General features: G+C 35.7%; 1 protein-coding gene and 2 pseudogenes across 2 annotated transcripts; 2 read left to right on the plus strand and 1 right to left on the minus strand.

Moving 5' to 3' along the window:
• Positions 1 to 248: 248 nt before the first annotated feature.
• On the plus strand, positions 249 to 4,451 carry LOC143620062 (alpha-amylase 3, chloroplastic-like; annotated as a pseudogene). The gene is made up of 11 exons (XR_013151285.1): positions 249 to 439; positions 1,176 to 1,306; positions 1,420 to 1,474; positions 1,545 to 1,667; positions 1,741 to 1,860; positions 1,938 to 2,877; positions 2,945 to 3,134; positions 3,209 to 3,315; positions 3,392 to 3,641; positions 4,120 to 4,242; positions 4,320 to 4,451. The product of XR_013151285.1 is annotated as an alpha-amylase 3, chloroplastic-like (transcript).
• Positions 4,452 to 6,044: 1,593 nt separating this feature from the next.
• On the minus strand, positions 6,045 to 7,742 carry LOC143620072 (pectate lyase 1-like). Its single transcript, XM_077091858.1, has 4 exons — positions 7,654 to 7,742; positions 6,912 to 7,548; positions 6,570 to 6,812; positions 6,045 to 6,471 (listed from the first exon to the last, which is right to left on the minus strand). The coding sequence occupies exons 1-4, from the start codon at positions 7,740 to 7,742 to the stop codon at positions 6,247 to 6,249; spliced, it is 1,194 nt and encodes a 397-aa protein (XP_076947973.1). The 3' UTR covers positions 6,045 to 6,246.
• A 4,861-nt stretch (positions 7,743 to 12,603) lies between these two features.
• Positions 12,604 to 13,923, plus strand: LOC143620082 (pectate lyase 1 pseudogene; annotated as a pseudogene).
• The last annotated feature ends 803 nt before the right edge of the window (positions 13,924 to 14,726 follow it).

Consider the following 14,726-nt stretch of genomic DNA (forward strand, 5'->3'; position numbering starts at 1 on the left):
CATGAGTGCTTAGAGACAATTAAAAAAATTCCAGTGGACATAGGTCGGTTGGATCAACGGCTATCTTAGTTTTTAAAATGATAACGGTGTTAGATGAGCCGGTACTTCCTAGCTTGTAAGCAATGTCATGACGACCTTTATTGGTATCAGGCAACTCTAAAAGTGAAGGGTGTAAAGTGTAAATGATAAAAAGATCTAAACAAACAATAACCCACCTATTCATTTCAAAAAATCTAACCACTCTTCTTTATGCTACAGCAGCAGTATTAGGACAACAAGTCTGCTTAATAATAATGGCGCCAAAATCTGTCAATTAAGATCAAAGGTTCTGAAACCCAACGTCAGAGCTTCGGCTAATAGCGATACAGCTCTTCTTGATTCCAAGGTGTCCGATCACGTCATGTTTCGAGAGACGTTTCCGTTGCAACGCATTCATAAGGTTCGATCCAAGTTAATTATGGTTCTGAATGTGTCAGCCGTCCGGTTTTTGGGTGAAACCGAAACTTCAGTTGTTGTTCTTGAACTTTTAAAAACAGTACGGCCATTAAAATAATAATGAATATGAGGTTAAATCATTCTGTTGATTAATAACTAATTCATTATTATACATTTGGGCTTAAAATATCTTCTAAATTACTTAAATCGATAATCTGTAAATTTGGTTTTTATTACATGCAAAGCCTAGACCAAACCATGAATTGTTTTTGTTTCGGTTTGGTTGTTTCAGTTTCGTGCTCAACATTAATTTGGTGGATGATCGATGAATTAAGTGAAAGTGCATTGTATTGTTCGATTGATTAATATTAGTTTATGTTCAATGAAAAACGAAAGACTTTCAGTTGACTACTTTGCTAAATATTGTATTACATTATAAAATTAGCAAATTATGCTAGGATCTTGGATGTCAATCAAGTTTGATCAAATTGATAATCTTTGAATCAAACAAGATAACACGCCAAGGTGTGGACATGACTGAGGTTAACACAATTCATAGTTCAGGGACCACTTTGTAATTTTTATGTTGGTAGCTTGTTTTCTGGCTTGTTCTCTGTATATATCACTATATATTTGGGCAAATGTCAATCACAAGTACAAATCAAGTGTTGTCTTTGTAGTTTTCAAGTACAGTATAGTTTTGTTGTAGTGCTACTGCTAACACTTGATACCATTGATAGGTGGACGGAAAGATAATAATCAGATTAGATCATGGTAACGATGAGGAAAATTGGCAGCTGACTGTAGGATGTAACCTTCCAGGAAAATGGGTTCTTCATTGGGGCGTTAATTATGCCAACGACATTGGCAGGTTTCGTTGACCATAGTTTGAGCAAACTCATAAAAATTTACAGACACATATATGCATATGTATGCTCATTAATTTGATCTCACTTCTTATACGTTGGTTCTTAATGTTTGCAGTGAATGGGATCAACCTCCTGTTGAGATGAGACCATTGAACTCTGTTACCATAAAGGTATATGATTTCTTTAGTTTTATTATGTCTTTTTGGTGGAATACTTAATATTTTATATCATATCTTTCAGGACTATGCAATCGAGACCCCTTTGACAAAATCATCAACAACAGAAGAAACAGATACAGTTTATGAAGTGAAGATTGCTTTTGACACTAAAAGTTCAATTGCAGCTATAAATTTTGTATTAAAGGTACTGGTTTAAGTTGTTAACACCTTAAGTATTTTTATTTCTTTTTGCAGTTAATTAACTTCTAATGATTTAGGATGAGGAAACTGGATTTGGTATCAGTACAGAGGGAGAGATTTTAAGGTGCCACTTGTCAGTTTCTCAGACGATGATGACAATGCTGTCGGAAAGAAACAGGGGTTCGCCATATGGCCAGGTTGGATCATATTATATTTCTGTAAGACTGTAACCACCATTTAGTTATTGAATAACTAAACAAGTCTATTATTTCAGGGCAGCTTTCTAGTATGTTGATCCAGTCAGAAGACACACATTCTGAAAATGAAAATAACACCGGTGACTCAAAAGAATCTGTTAAAAGCTTCTACATAGAGCATCCGGTTGTACAAGAAACTGTGGTTGAGAATTCCATGACTGTGTACATAAAAAGATGTTCAAAAACATCTAATTATCTTGTAAATATGGAAACCGATATCCCTGATGATGTTATTGTTCATTGGGGAGTCTCAAAAGACGAGAGTAAAAAGTGGGAAATTCCTTCTGGACCATATCCGGCTAACACGTTGTTGTTCAAAAACAAAGCCTTGCGTACACCATTGCAACACAGAGAAAATGGAAATGGCTGCTATGGAGAATTTTCATTAGATGAAGAAACTGCTGGTTTTCTTTTTGTTTTGAAACTTAATGATAACACATGGATTAATAATATGGGAAATGATTTTTACATACCGATTCCGAAGGAACATAAACAAGAAACTCAAGTGGATAAAGAAGATACAGATACTGCATATACTGATGAAATCATCAACGAAATTAGGCATCTGGTAAGTGGAATATCATCTGAAGTGAGCCGAAAAACAAAAACTAAAGAAGCACAGGAATTGATTTTTCAAGAGATTGAAAAGTTAGCCGCAGAAGCTTATGGTATTTTCAGAAGCTCGGTTCCAACTCCTCCCGAAATTATAGAGGAAGTTGTGGATGCTGATACTGATACAGCTGTAAAGATAAGCTCAGCAACTGGTACAGGGTTTGAAATTTTGTTTCAGGGGTTTAATTGGGAGTCCAACAAATCTGGTAAGTGGTATGTGGAATTAGAAGAAAAGGCTGCTGAGCTGGCATCACTCGGGTTCACCATTGTTTGGTTGCCTCCACCAACAGAATCCATCTCACCCGAAGGCTACATGCCAAGAGATCTATATAACTTGAACTCTAGGTACTTTAACGCACACGCACAATTTATAACTTGATAGATTGATTGATAATTGAAGTATGTGGATCAGGTATGGCAATGTTGATGAATTGAAATCGGTTGTGAAGAAATTTCATCAAGTTGGTATAAGGGTTTTAGGGGATGCTGTGATTAATCATCGGTGTGCACATTATCAGAATCAAAATAGTATTTGGAACATTTTTGGTGGTTTATTAAACTGGGATGATCGTGCAGTTGTCGGGGATGATCCTCATTTTCAGGTATTGATTTAAAAAAGTTTTCATTTTTTTTTTCATGTAGCACATTCTTGAAGTTTCTTTGGTTTTCGTTATAGGGCCGGGGAAATAAGAGCAGCGGAGATAATTTCCATGCTGCACCGAACATTGATCATTCACAAGAATTTGTGAGGAAAGATCTTAGTGAATGGTTATGTTGGCTTAGGTTAGTGTGGTCATGTCACCTTAATTTTTTAATTTTTTTTATGATGCATTTTAGATTTTATAAAATTTTTTGGTAGGAAAGAGATTGGGTATGATGGATGGAGGCTAGATTTTGTAAGAGGATTTTGGGGCGGTTATGTGAAGGAATACATGGAGGCAAGTGAGCCATATTTTTCGGTTGGTGAATATTGGGATTCTTTAAGTTACGCATATGGTGAGATGGATCACAATCAAGATGCTCATCGCCAACGGATTATTGATTGGATAAATGATGCTAATGGAACAGCTGGCGCGTTTGATGTCACCACCAAAGGAATTTTTCATTCTGTAAGTGTATTATAAATTATCGGCCTGTAAATGAACCAAATGAATGCGGATGGGCATATTCGTATTCATTCGTTTAACTTTAACCGAACAAACGATCAAACACAAATAATTAAACGAATGGAGTAAATAAAATGAGTCTAAGTTGTAAATGGTGATATTTTAATTCAATAAAACTGTGATAAATTATAATGGGCTTAATAATATCAATGAATATGTAAACAAACGAATAAAATGAACATAAGCGAATGTAATAATGAACAAGCATTTACAAACATAAATGAATGATCAGGACATCTGTTCATGTTCGTTCTTTTAACTAAATAAACAAAAAGTTTGCTCAAGTTCGCATGTTTATTAAATAAACGAACTTTCTGCCAAATATTTCATGAACGGTCGGTTCGTTTACAGCCCTATATATTAACATGTGCTTTAAATCCATTAGATTTGTACCTTATCATGTCTTTATATATACATTCAGGCAATTGAAAGATGTGAATACTGGAGATTAAGTGATTCAAAGGGAAAACCTCCAGGTGTTGTCGGTTGGTGGCCCTCTCGTGCTGTCACGTTTATTGAAAATCATGACACTGGTTCAACACAGGTACTAAATATCATTGGTTATGTGTTTCAGTGTGCATATAAATATGGGTAAAAATATTATTATACTTGTTTGTGAAGGGTCATTGGAGATTTCCAGGTGGAAAAGAGATGCAAGAATATGCTTACATCCTGACTCATCCCGGGACACCATCAGTTTTCTATGATCACATGTTCTCCCGCTATAGCCCTGCTTGCGGTGCGCACATATGATGTATACATATGTGAACCTTCGGGTGGGCAAAAGTGAAATTGCACTAATTTTGACGTTATTTTACTAATCTCGTGAAAATAACGTTAAAAGTGACGGACGGTTAATCAGGCATCATGTAGTGGCGTTGATAGCTGAAAGATAAGGGTACATGCACCGATCAGCCGGTGTCCCGATGATTGAGTGCTATGTGCCTTATGTCCAAGGCTTGATGCAAAACTACTATCGAGCCGGGGGTCTCACCGGAAGCAGCCTCTCTATCCCTATGGGGTAGAGGTAAGGCTGCCTACATCTTACCCTCCTCAGACCCTACCATAGCTTTGCTATTGGTGGGATATACTGAGTACGATGATGATGATGATGATGACATGTTCTCCCGCTACAAATCTGAGATTGCTGCACTTATGTCACTCAGGATGCGAAACAAGATACATTGCCGGAGCACAGTAAGTGTCATGGGATATGTGTATGTGTGTATACATATACGATTAGGATCATTTCAAAACTTCCAGATAATTTAAGAAATTTAAGATTGCTTAACAACCACGAATTACATACAAAAAAATCATACAAAAAAGGAAAAAAAATGGTTAAAATGTAATGTCTATTCATTTCTAGTAACCTTCTAACAAACTACATAAACAAAACATGTTTATTTATAGAATCTACACATATCACATATGTAGGTTATGTGAATTTTATTACCTACCCATAATCTACACATACCTGATGCATATAACATACACATTGTGTCAGTTGTGTGAAAAAGTAAAATTCTTTAAAAATACTAACCATTGATAGACAACTAGACGATTTAGAATTTCCATTCATATAAAGTTAAATCAACCAGCCATGTGTATGTGATGCACCACTTTAGGTTAAGATCATCAAGGCAGAAAGAGACGTATATGCAGCCATAATTGATGAGAAGGTGGCAATGAAGATCGGTCCAGGCCATTACGAACCCGGAAGTGGGTCCCAGAATTGGTCGTTGGTGGTTCAGGGCAATGATTACAAAGTACGGGAAGCATCATAAACTCCTCATAATCAACAAATTTTCAAGTATGAACATAATACACACAAATATTGTATACTAGAGTATTATCTGGTTACATATGAATGAAGTTGTAAATCATGCTTCCTTTTATATATTGTATACCAAGAGTATTAACAGGTTATCATAATCTGTGAAAATGCATTTCCTTTTATTTTTTTATATAATTTATATATTGATAATATTTTTATAAATGTTGTCGTTAGTGTGTATTGTTTGACAAACGAAATTCCAAAGGCTTAACTTAGAAGTTTATGTTAAAATGCAATTCAAGCTACTTGTAGTGAACTGTTGGGAGAAGAATTAGGTTGGTAAAAAGGCCGGTCAAGAGTCTTCACAAGTTTTTAGCTAATTTCAAAAACCTTCAATCCTTAAAACTTCCTTGATCGGTTAGACAGGGTACTAGAAATGAAGAATTAGGTTGGTCAAAAGGCGGGTCAAGATGCTGCTTGGTTTTCAGACCGAAGTTGGCATCTACACAAAGCCATTTTGAGTTTTATGAGGGGCATGCTAGAAATGAAGAACATCCAACTTATAAAGCATAGTGTCATTAGACTAGAGTAGTTTACTTGATCAAAATAAGGTCAAAACATTTATTGGGAGGTTGACAATGTCAACGACAATAAAAGGCACGGATCTCAAACTCATATATAGTTACACTTGTGTTATTATAACACATTTAGGATTGATGGCTTCATTGAAAAAGATTATCATATATAGATTCTTGGACATGCAAGTTGTACTTAGCAGGGTGATCCGGGTGAGCATGAGAGTACACCAGCACTGGCGGTGAGTTTGGGCACAGATTCTCCAGGTTCAGCTGGAATAATGGCGGCTGCTTGGTCACCGGTTGGCGAGGGGTCAGATCCAGATGCCACAAAGACAGCCCCGTTCTCAAGAACGTCTTTTTCGGATCTCCAGTTCCACTGCATCGACTCGGACTCTGGTGCATCAGCTCTGACACATACCTAGTTGAAGATAAAATGAAACAAGGAAGGTTAATTAATTTTATGAATGAATTATTCAGATATATAAGAAAAAAAAATGAGTACTGGTATATACATACATTTTTCTTGGCAGGGTCATCGGGGGCCAAGAATTTGTTCCCTTGGCTGAGTATAGTTGGGGCAGAGCTACCACCGATTGCATAGGTTCCCCATCTGTCATAGTTGTTGTTAACAACTTGGAAAAACCCAAATCGACATCTAGGCATTCTTTGGTCGCAGTTATCGGTGAACAAGTTGTATGCAACAGTGCCGACCATATTTTTATCTTGATGATGGCTGTCATCAGCCCCGAGCAACATCACCTGTCGATGATCAATTGATAAAATTACAATATTATATTTATAATATAATTAATTATATATAAAGCGGTCGAAGATATCTAGATATATAATTTTACTCACTTTCGAGTGTTGGGTGAACTTGCAGTTGGAGACGGTAAACATGGAGCTGCCCAAGGTGACATCGATGAGGCCATCAAAAGCCTTACTGAAGGAGCAATGGTCGATCCATACCTTGGAAGAACCGCTAACAGTTACACAATCACCGTCACTCTTTTGTCTCAATGTTGCTGGACCATCTGAGCTCTTAATCATGCCTCCTGGAAGCTCCACGACATCGTGGACGTTTATCCCATGGATGATTACATTCTTGACATCCATAAGAATGAGACCTCCCTTGGTGATCTCAACTTTCGCACCCCGACCATCGATGGTCTTGTCGCTTTGTACTACTAGCTCCTGACTCAAAGTAATCACCATGTCTTTTTCAAAGATGATCCACAAGGGTCTGTTTTGGGTCACACCGAACCGGAGTGTGCCTTCCTTTGGATTTTCAGCATCATCGTCTGCTTCGCTGGTCACCTTGTATACGTCACCACCTTTTCCCCCGGTTGTTCCCTTTGCAGCACCAAGGGCGCAATCCGCCAATGCCTGTCGGTTGTCCGCCCAGTCGGCTTTGCACCTCCAGCACTTGTCTATCGCGTTGTCCGCAGAACATCCACTTAGGCTCCTCCTTGTTGAGTCTTCTTGAGGTAGATGCCTATATATAATAAAAAGAATCTAATTATATATATATACACACACACTGCAAGTGTACAACCATCAATTTAATAGCTAGCTTGTTTCGAAAGTTAAATAAACTTACAGGTCGACCTCTTCGCCGGTCCGTGCAGCTTGAACCAAAGTGACACATGCTAAGGTTAAAAATACAACATAACAACAATGTTTTCCCATTGTATGATTTCTAATAGCTACTTGTTTAGTGGAGTTAATGCACTAAACAAGCCAATGACTTGCTATGGTTCTTCCATCCATCCTTTAAATAACAAGTTTTGTTTATCTACATTTAGTAACTAGCTGTTGGCTTACCATGAATTAATGCAACTAATAATGTGCACCAAGAGATCCACCCGATAACCAAGTTCAATACAATATAAAAAAATATATACAAATACTCTTAAGTACTTGCTATAAAATAGTTTTGACTGTTTAATTCTTATAGGCCCCATCCATCTTGAAGCCCAACAATTATTTTCTTTTTAAAACCCACGCAAGTCATACTATCACACCATCTTTTCTCATCATCTCCTTTCTTTTAATATCTTGGTCCCAATACCTTTCTGCTTGCCATCTCCTCTATATAATAATTTGTTTTTTTAGTTCAAGTATGTAGCGTACGTAACAAAAATCGATCAAAAACCAATTTTGTTTTTGTTTTTGTTTTTGTTTTGTTTTAGAATGATATCATAACAAACGTGACGTAAATCGACCGGATTCGCATAAAGTCACGCGTCTAAAACAAGTTCTAGTACTGTAACAAATGTAACGGAAACCACATTAATTTTATAACTTAACAATATTTAGGTGACATTAGTCAATTTTTTTAGTTAAATAGTTTATATAAAATATTTAATTGATTGTTCGTTAAATAAATATAACAATTGGTCTAAAGTTTTGGTTTTTAATTCTGAAATTATCAGGGTGAATATATCAATGCATCATCTTATTTTATTAAATTTATCGCTCACGGCTCTGCATATTAGATTTAGAATTAAGTTGGGAAACTAAAACGACTTGATGACTTCCACACGTAGAATTTGATTTTAATAATTTTATTAAACAATTCTCATCAAATAAAGCTAAAAAGGAAAATTTTATGTAAAATTTTTTTGTTACAAACACAATATATAACTTAAAAATTAAGCTTAACTCCGTCAACTACAAAAATTTATAGTTTATGTTGTTGTGATCTCAAGCCCCGGTAAAGGGGGAGCATTTATATAAAATTCCTTTTTTTGTGAAAAGGCCCTCATTAGCTTGAGGTCTCCGAAAACCTTGGGCCGCCATTGCATACTTGTATGTGCTCTTTTTAGGGAAACTAAACAAAACCAGTAGATTGAGTTCGGTTCAAAGAGTTTTTAAAACCCTTTTTTAACATAGTTATTAATACTTCAATGTTTTAAATGTTTTAAAATTATTAGTTATGGTGTGTCAAATGAGGGCGTGAATAGATCCACGTAGGACATGTTTAGCGCCAACACTATCAACCCCTTTTGGTGAAAGGTTACTGCCCCCTTTATTCACTCATGACTAGCTTGGCTCCACCGTTTGTTTTTCAAGCCAATTATCTGTCAACTCACTCCACTTCACCTATAATCATATTTTACATTTTGCATCATAACACACCCAACATGGTATAAAACATGAAAACCTAATAATATTAGTAATGCATTTTATAAATAATTAATAAGCAGTTACGCGTATATCAAATGAACGATCAAAGGTACCCAACTTAAACCCTTTTCTTTTCCAAAAAAAAAATGCAATGGGATCATAATTCCCATGTCAAATCTACCCACACTCTATTTCAATAGGGAAGTAACAACACGTAAATATCAATTATCAATATTCTTGTTGGGGTTAAGTTATTCTACAAGAGGTAACAAAAATAAGAAGTGTGAGAAGTCATAAATAATTGGCATGTGTCAAGTAGGGATCAAAATAAAAAAAAGGTACAGAGGTAATTGTACATATTTTCTCTCACCACATGCAATGCACATGTTAATACCCCATCATTTTAAAACGTTTATTACTTTTTCGTATGATATTTAAAAAAAATTCATCATAATAACAAGCGTTTTTTATCTTTAATATGAGTATGACTTTGTAATATAAAATTTAAAACAAAAATCACGTCATTATGTCTTTTCGAACACCATTGTGTCTTTTTCGCACACCATTGACCATTGTGTCTTTTCGCTTATAATTGTGTCTTTTTTCGTCATTGTGTCTTTTCGCACACCATTGTGTCTTTTCGTTTATCAGTGTGTCTTCGTCATTGTGTCTTTTCGCACACCATTGTGTCTTTTCGCTTATCACTGTGTCTTTTTTCGTAATTGTGTCTTTCAACTCATCATTATGTTTTTAAATACTAATAACACCGTTTTGTAGTAATAATATGTAAAAATAATGATAAAATAACAACAAATTATCTAATACATAATACACAATGATTAATACATCTTACACAATAACTTGAAACGTAAAACACAATGGTGATTACGTATAACACAATGACCTAAAACGTAAGACAAAATGGTGAATACGTATAACACAATGATCTAAAACGTAAGACACAATGATGAATATATACACAATGACTTGAAACGTAAAACACAATGGAAACAACATATTACACAATGACTTGAACGTAATATACAATGAACGCAATACTATTTTTCTCAAATTAAATGAATTTGTCATATGTCAATGCGAATAAAAGACAAGGAACGTATTACACAATGACTAAAAGTTAATGGCGAACAAAACGACACAATGACGTAATCTTTGTTTTAGTTTTTGTCTTTAATATGAGTACCAATTGAAAAATATAATGATCAATATCTATAATATAATTTATATGAAAACTCAACTAAAAGACACACAATGAACAACAAAAAAACACAATTAAAACAAAACGATTAATTTTTATTTTATTTTTATACAACAATATAATACTCATATTAAAGATAAAAAACGCTTATTATTATGGTGAATTTTCTTTAAAAAAATAGTGTCGTATGAAAAAGTTATGGACATTTTAAAATGATGGGGGAATTGACATGTGCCTTGTATGTGGAGAGAAAGTCAATAATGGTGGGTTATTACATTCATGCCCTTTTAATCAATTTTTATTTATTAAATTAATCTCAGCCACTCAAATCTAAAGTTAATGGACTGGATTCTTTCTCACCCTTTTTATTTTTATTGTCATTTGTATTTTAGCTTTACACTGCTTGTTTCCGTTCAAAACAAAATGTTTGCTTGTTTAAACTCATGCGTGTTTAATTTTAACCATATGTTTTGTGCTCACCTATTCTATTACCTTGTGGTTTACTTTTAGTTTTGATAAACATTACTTTGTAATTATTATTATTATTATTATTATTATTATTATTATTAATTCAATCTCGTTTCAATTGCAAGTTAAATACCATAACTAGCGTGCACTAACCATTTTTACGTCTATTTTTTGTTCATTTTTACCTGACTTAATACACTACAACGTATGTTCATGATTCAACGTTTTTACGTCTCTTTTTTTTTGGGTTAACAATCCCATCGCAACACACTATAGTATTAGTAAAATACAAAAAAACGTGTGTGCGTGGTTAACGTTTTTACGTTTATTTTCTTTTTGTTTAATGGTCCTACCGCAACGCGCTAGAGAGATTTTTAAAAATACCACATAACCTACATGAATTCACATCCGATTGAATAATGTTTTTTTTTTCTAACTGACTTGTGAGTTAACATGTAGCAACGTACGTGAGTACGTGTGTGGTTTAACATTCTTGCCGCGCATCTGGGGTCCTAAATACAAGTTTTCAATTAAATAGCGATGAGGAAACTAATTACATTTTTTTATTATCTTAACTAGAATGACCTGGCTATATTTATCATTTTAGTTACCACAAACAGAAAATGTAATATTGTCCTATTATTATTATTATTATTATTATTATCAATTCAATCCCGTTTCAGTTGCGAGTTAAACACCACAACTAGCGTGCGTTAATCATTTTTACGTCTATTTTTTGTTCATTTTTACCTGAGTTAATACACTACAACGCATGTTCATGGTTCAACGTTTTTACGTCTCTTTTTTATCTGGGTTAACGGTCCCATCACAACGCAGTATAGTATTAGTAAAAATACAAAAAAATAAACGTGTATGTGTGTGTGGTTAACCTTTTTACGTTTATTTTCTTTTTGGTTTAACGGTCTTGCTGTAACGCGCTAGAGATATTTTTAAAATTACCACATAACCTACATGAATTCACATCCGATTGAATAATGTTTTTTTTTCTAATTGACTTAAATGACTTGTGAGTTAACATGTTGCAATGTGAGTGCGTGGTTTAACATTCTTGCTGCACATCTGGGTCCTAAATACAAGTTTTCAATTAAATAGCGGCGAGGAAACTAATTACATTTTTCGTTATCTTGATTAGAATGACCTGAATCGATAGGGATGAGCAAAATCGGGACCGGTATCGATTGGTACCGGTCCCGTACCGATACCGGTACCGATTTGGTACCGTCGGTACCGAATCGGTACCAAAGTTTTAAGTTTCGGGATCGGTACGGTACAGGTACCGGTACGGTACGGTACCGGTATTTCCCGATTTTTTACCTCCGGTACCGGTATAATCCCGGTATCGTACCGGTACCGAACCGAATATTTCGGTACCGGTACCGGTACCAAGAATTATGAATTTTCGGGATCGGGATTTTCGGGATCCGGACCGGTCGGTACCGGTCCGGTACCATGGTCATCCCTACCTGACTATATTTATCATTTTAGTTACCACAAAATGTAGTATTGTCCTTGTATTTTTCTCTAGGCGTGCATTATTTCTTGGTTGTTAAATAACTATTTGTATACACAAAATATTCTTATCCAGAAGATGAAGATCTTCAAGAACATCCATAATCATAGGCTTGTTGAAGATCTTTGAGAGGATTGATCTCGAAAAAAATAAATAAAGTACTCTAGATCATGTAATGGGGAACAATATTCATTTCCCTTTTTACCTTAATCTGTGCTTTTACGGTGCCTATTATTGTAGCTCGGTACGTGAAAGATGAACTTGAGGGGAGGAACTTGCTAGAATGTGTGGCAAACAATGTAATAGACAAGTGTTGGAGGTGCAAACCCGACTGGGCACAAGACCGACAAGCATTAGCTAAATGTTCGGGTGGTTTTGCAAAGGGAACCACGGGTGGTCTAGGAGGTGAAATCTACCTAGTCAATGATCCTACAGATGATGATCCAGCAAATCCAAAGGCGGGCACCCTCCGTTTTGGTGCCATCCAAAATAGGCCCTTGTGGATTGTCTTCGAGAAAGATATGATCATCACATTGAAACAGGAGTTGGTAATAAATAAAGACAAGACCATTGATGGCAGAGGAGTTAAAGTTGAAATAGCTAATGGTGGAGGCTTCACCATTCAAAATGTTAAAAATGTAATCATTCATGGGATCCACATACATGATATTATACCAACAGAAGGGGGATTGATTAAGGCTGTGGAGGATCAACCTGCTGGACCAAGGCATAAGAGTGATGGTGATGGGATAGCCATTATGGGTTCTTCCAACATATGGATTGACCATTGCGCCCTCAGTAAGGGTTTAGATGGGCTCATCGATGTCACAATGGGTAGCACACTCGTAACCATTTCCAACTGCAAATTCTCCCAACACCAAAAAGTAATAAGGAAACATATATTAAAAATTAATTTCATATTTTTTTTGCTGATTTTTTCAGTACATAAACAGGTCATATTGCTTGGGAATGGCGACCTTGAAGTACAAGATAAAAGTATGCAAGTGATTGTCGCATTCAACATGTTCACCGATGGATGTGACCAAAGGATGCCTAGATGTCGATTAGGGTTATTCCAAGTTGTTAACAACAACTATGACGCATGGGGCTCGTACGCGATTGATGGTAGCGCTGCCCCAACTATACTCAGCCAGGGGAACAGATTCTTTGCCCCCAATAACCCTACCTACAAAAATGTATTGTAGATCAAATTTACGTTCGCATATATAACGTACTATTATTATGATTATTTTAATGGCTATTGTATTTGATTTTGAAGGTCATCTCGAGAGCTGAAATACCAGAGGCAGAGTGGATGGCTTGGAACTGGAGGTCGGAAAAAGACAGTCTTGAAAATGGAGCACTCTTTGTGGCATCCGGGTTAGACCCTGTGCTAACACCTGAACAACTAGGCCTCTTAATTCTAGCTGAAACAGGAGAATCTGTACTGCAACTCACCAGTAATGCGGGTGTACTCTTGTGTGTGGTCGGACAACCTTGTTAAATACCCAACTTCTAAGCTTTTGTAGAGTTAGTGATCATATTTGCAATAATATATATATATATATATATATATATATATATATATATATATATATATATATATGTGTGTGTGTGTGTGTGTGTGTGTGTGTGTGTGTGTATAAAGGTAATGGAAAGGAACTAGTAGATTCTATCATCAGACCTTTGGCCTAGTGGTATTCGTATGATGATTTGATTATTGAATGAAAATGATTACATTATTAGTCAGAATACATAGGCTATAAATAGCCATTTACAACATACATACAATGGTAAGGAGAAATCTACGACTAACTAAATGGTGAATAATAACAACCACAATAATTGTCTAAATATAGTTTAAGGTGAAAATGGAAATACAATTAATATATAGTCAATGAGTGGTTTCCTTAATATGCCCCCGCAAGATGGAGGATCCATCGGAGACTCCAATCTTGGATCGAAATTTGTGAAACGGACCCCGACTAAGAGGTTTGGTGAGCACATCAGCAAGTTGATCGGCTGAATGAATGTGTAGAACCCGTAATGAACCATTAGTTACCTTTTCTCGAACAAGGTGATAATCGAGTGCCACGTGTTTCATACGCGAATGATAGACCGAGTTGGCACACAAATAAGTAGCGCCAGCATTGTCACAAAATAATGTAGGAGGTTTAGTTGCCGATAGACCAAGCTCTAATAGTAGATTTTGAACCCAAGATAGGCGATCCATCAACAAGAGAGAGTGACTCAGTAGAGCTAAGTGGCGTGGCAACATGTTTAGCTCCATCCATTTTAAACTTGGTGAGTAAATTCTGCACATGAG

The sequence above is a fragment of the Bidens hawaiensis genome, unplaced genomic scaffold, assembly GCF_021521415.1.
Source record: "Bidens hawaiensis isolate Kalapana, Puna unplaced genomic scaffold, B.hawaiensis_p1.1 tig00000296_1, whole genome shotgun sequence".
Lineage (NCBI taxonomy): Eukaryota > Viridiplantae > Streptophyta > Magnoliopsida > Asterales > Asteraceae > Bidens > Bidens hawaiensis.

Bases quoted from the DNA above. Each gene is read 5' to 3' on its own strand.
- LOC143620072 (XM_077091858.1), bottom strand. From the start codon at position 7,742: ATGGGAAAACATTGTTGTTATGTTGTATTTTTAACCTTAGCATGTGTC. The intron at 7,549-7,653 runs GTAAGTTTATTT...TATTATATATAG, and splicing joins ACCGGCGAAGAGGTCGACCT to GCATCTACCTCAAGAAGACT. The intron at 6,813-6,911 runs GTGAGTAAAATT...GATCATCGACAG, and splicing joins AGTTCACCCAACACTCGAAA to GTGATGTTGCTCGGGGCTGA.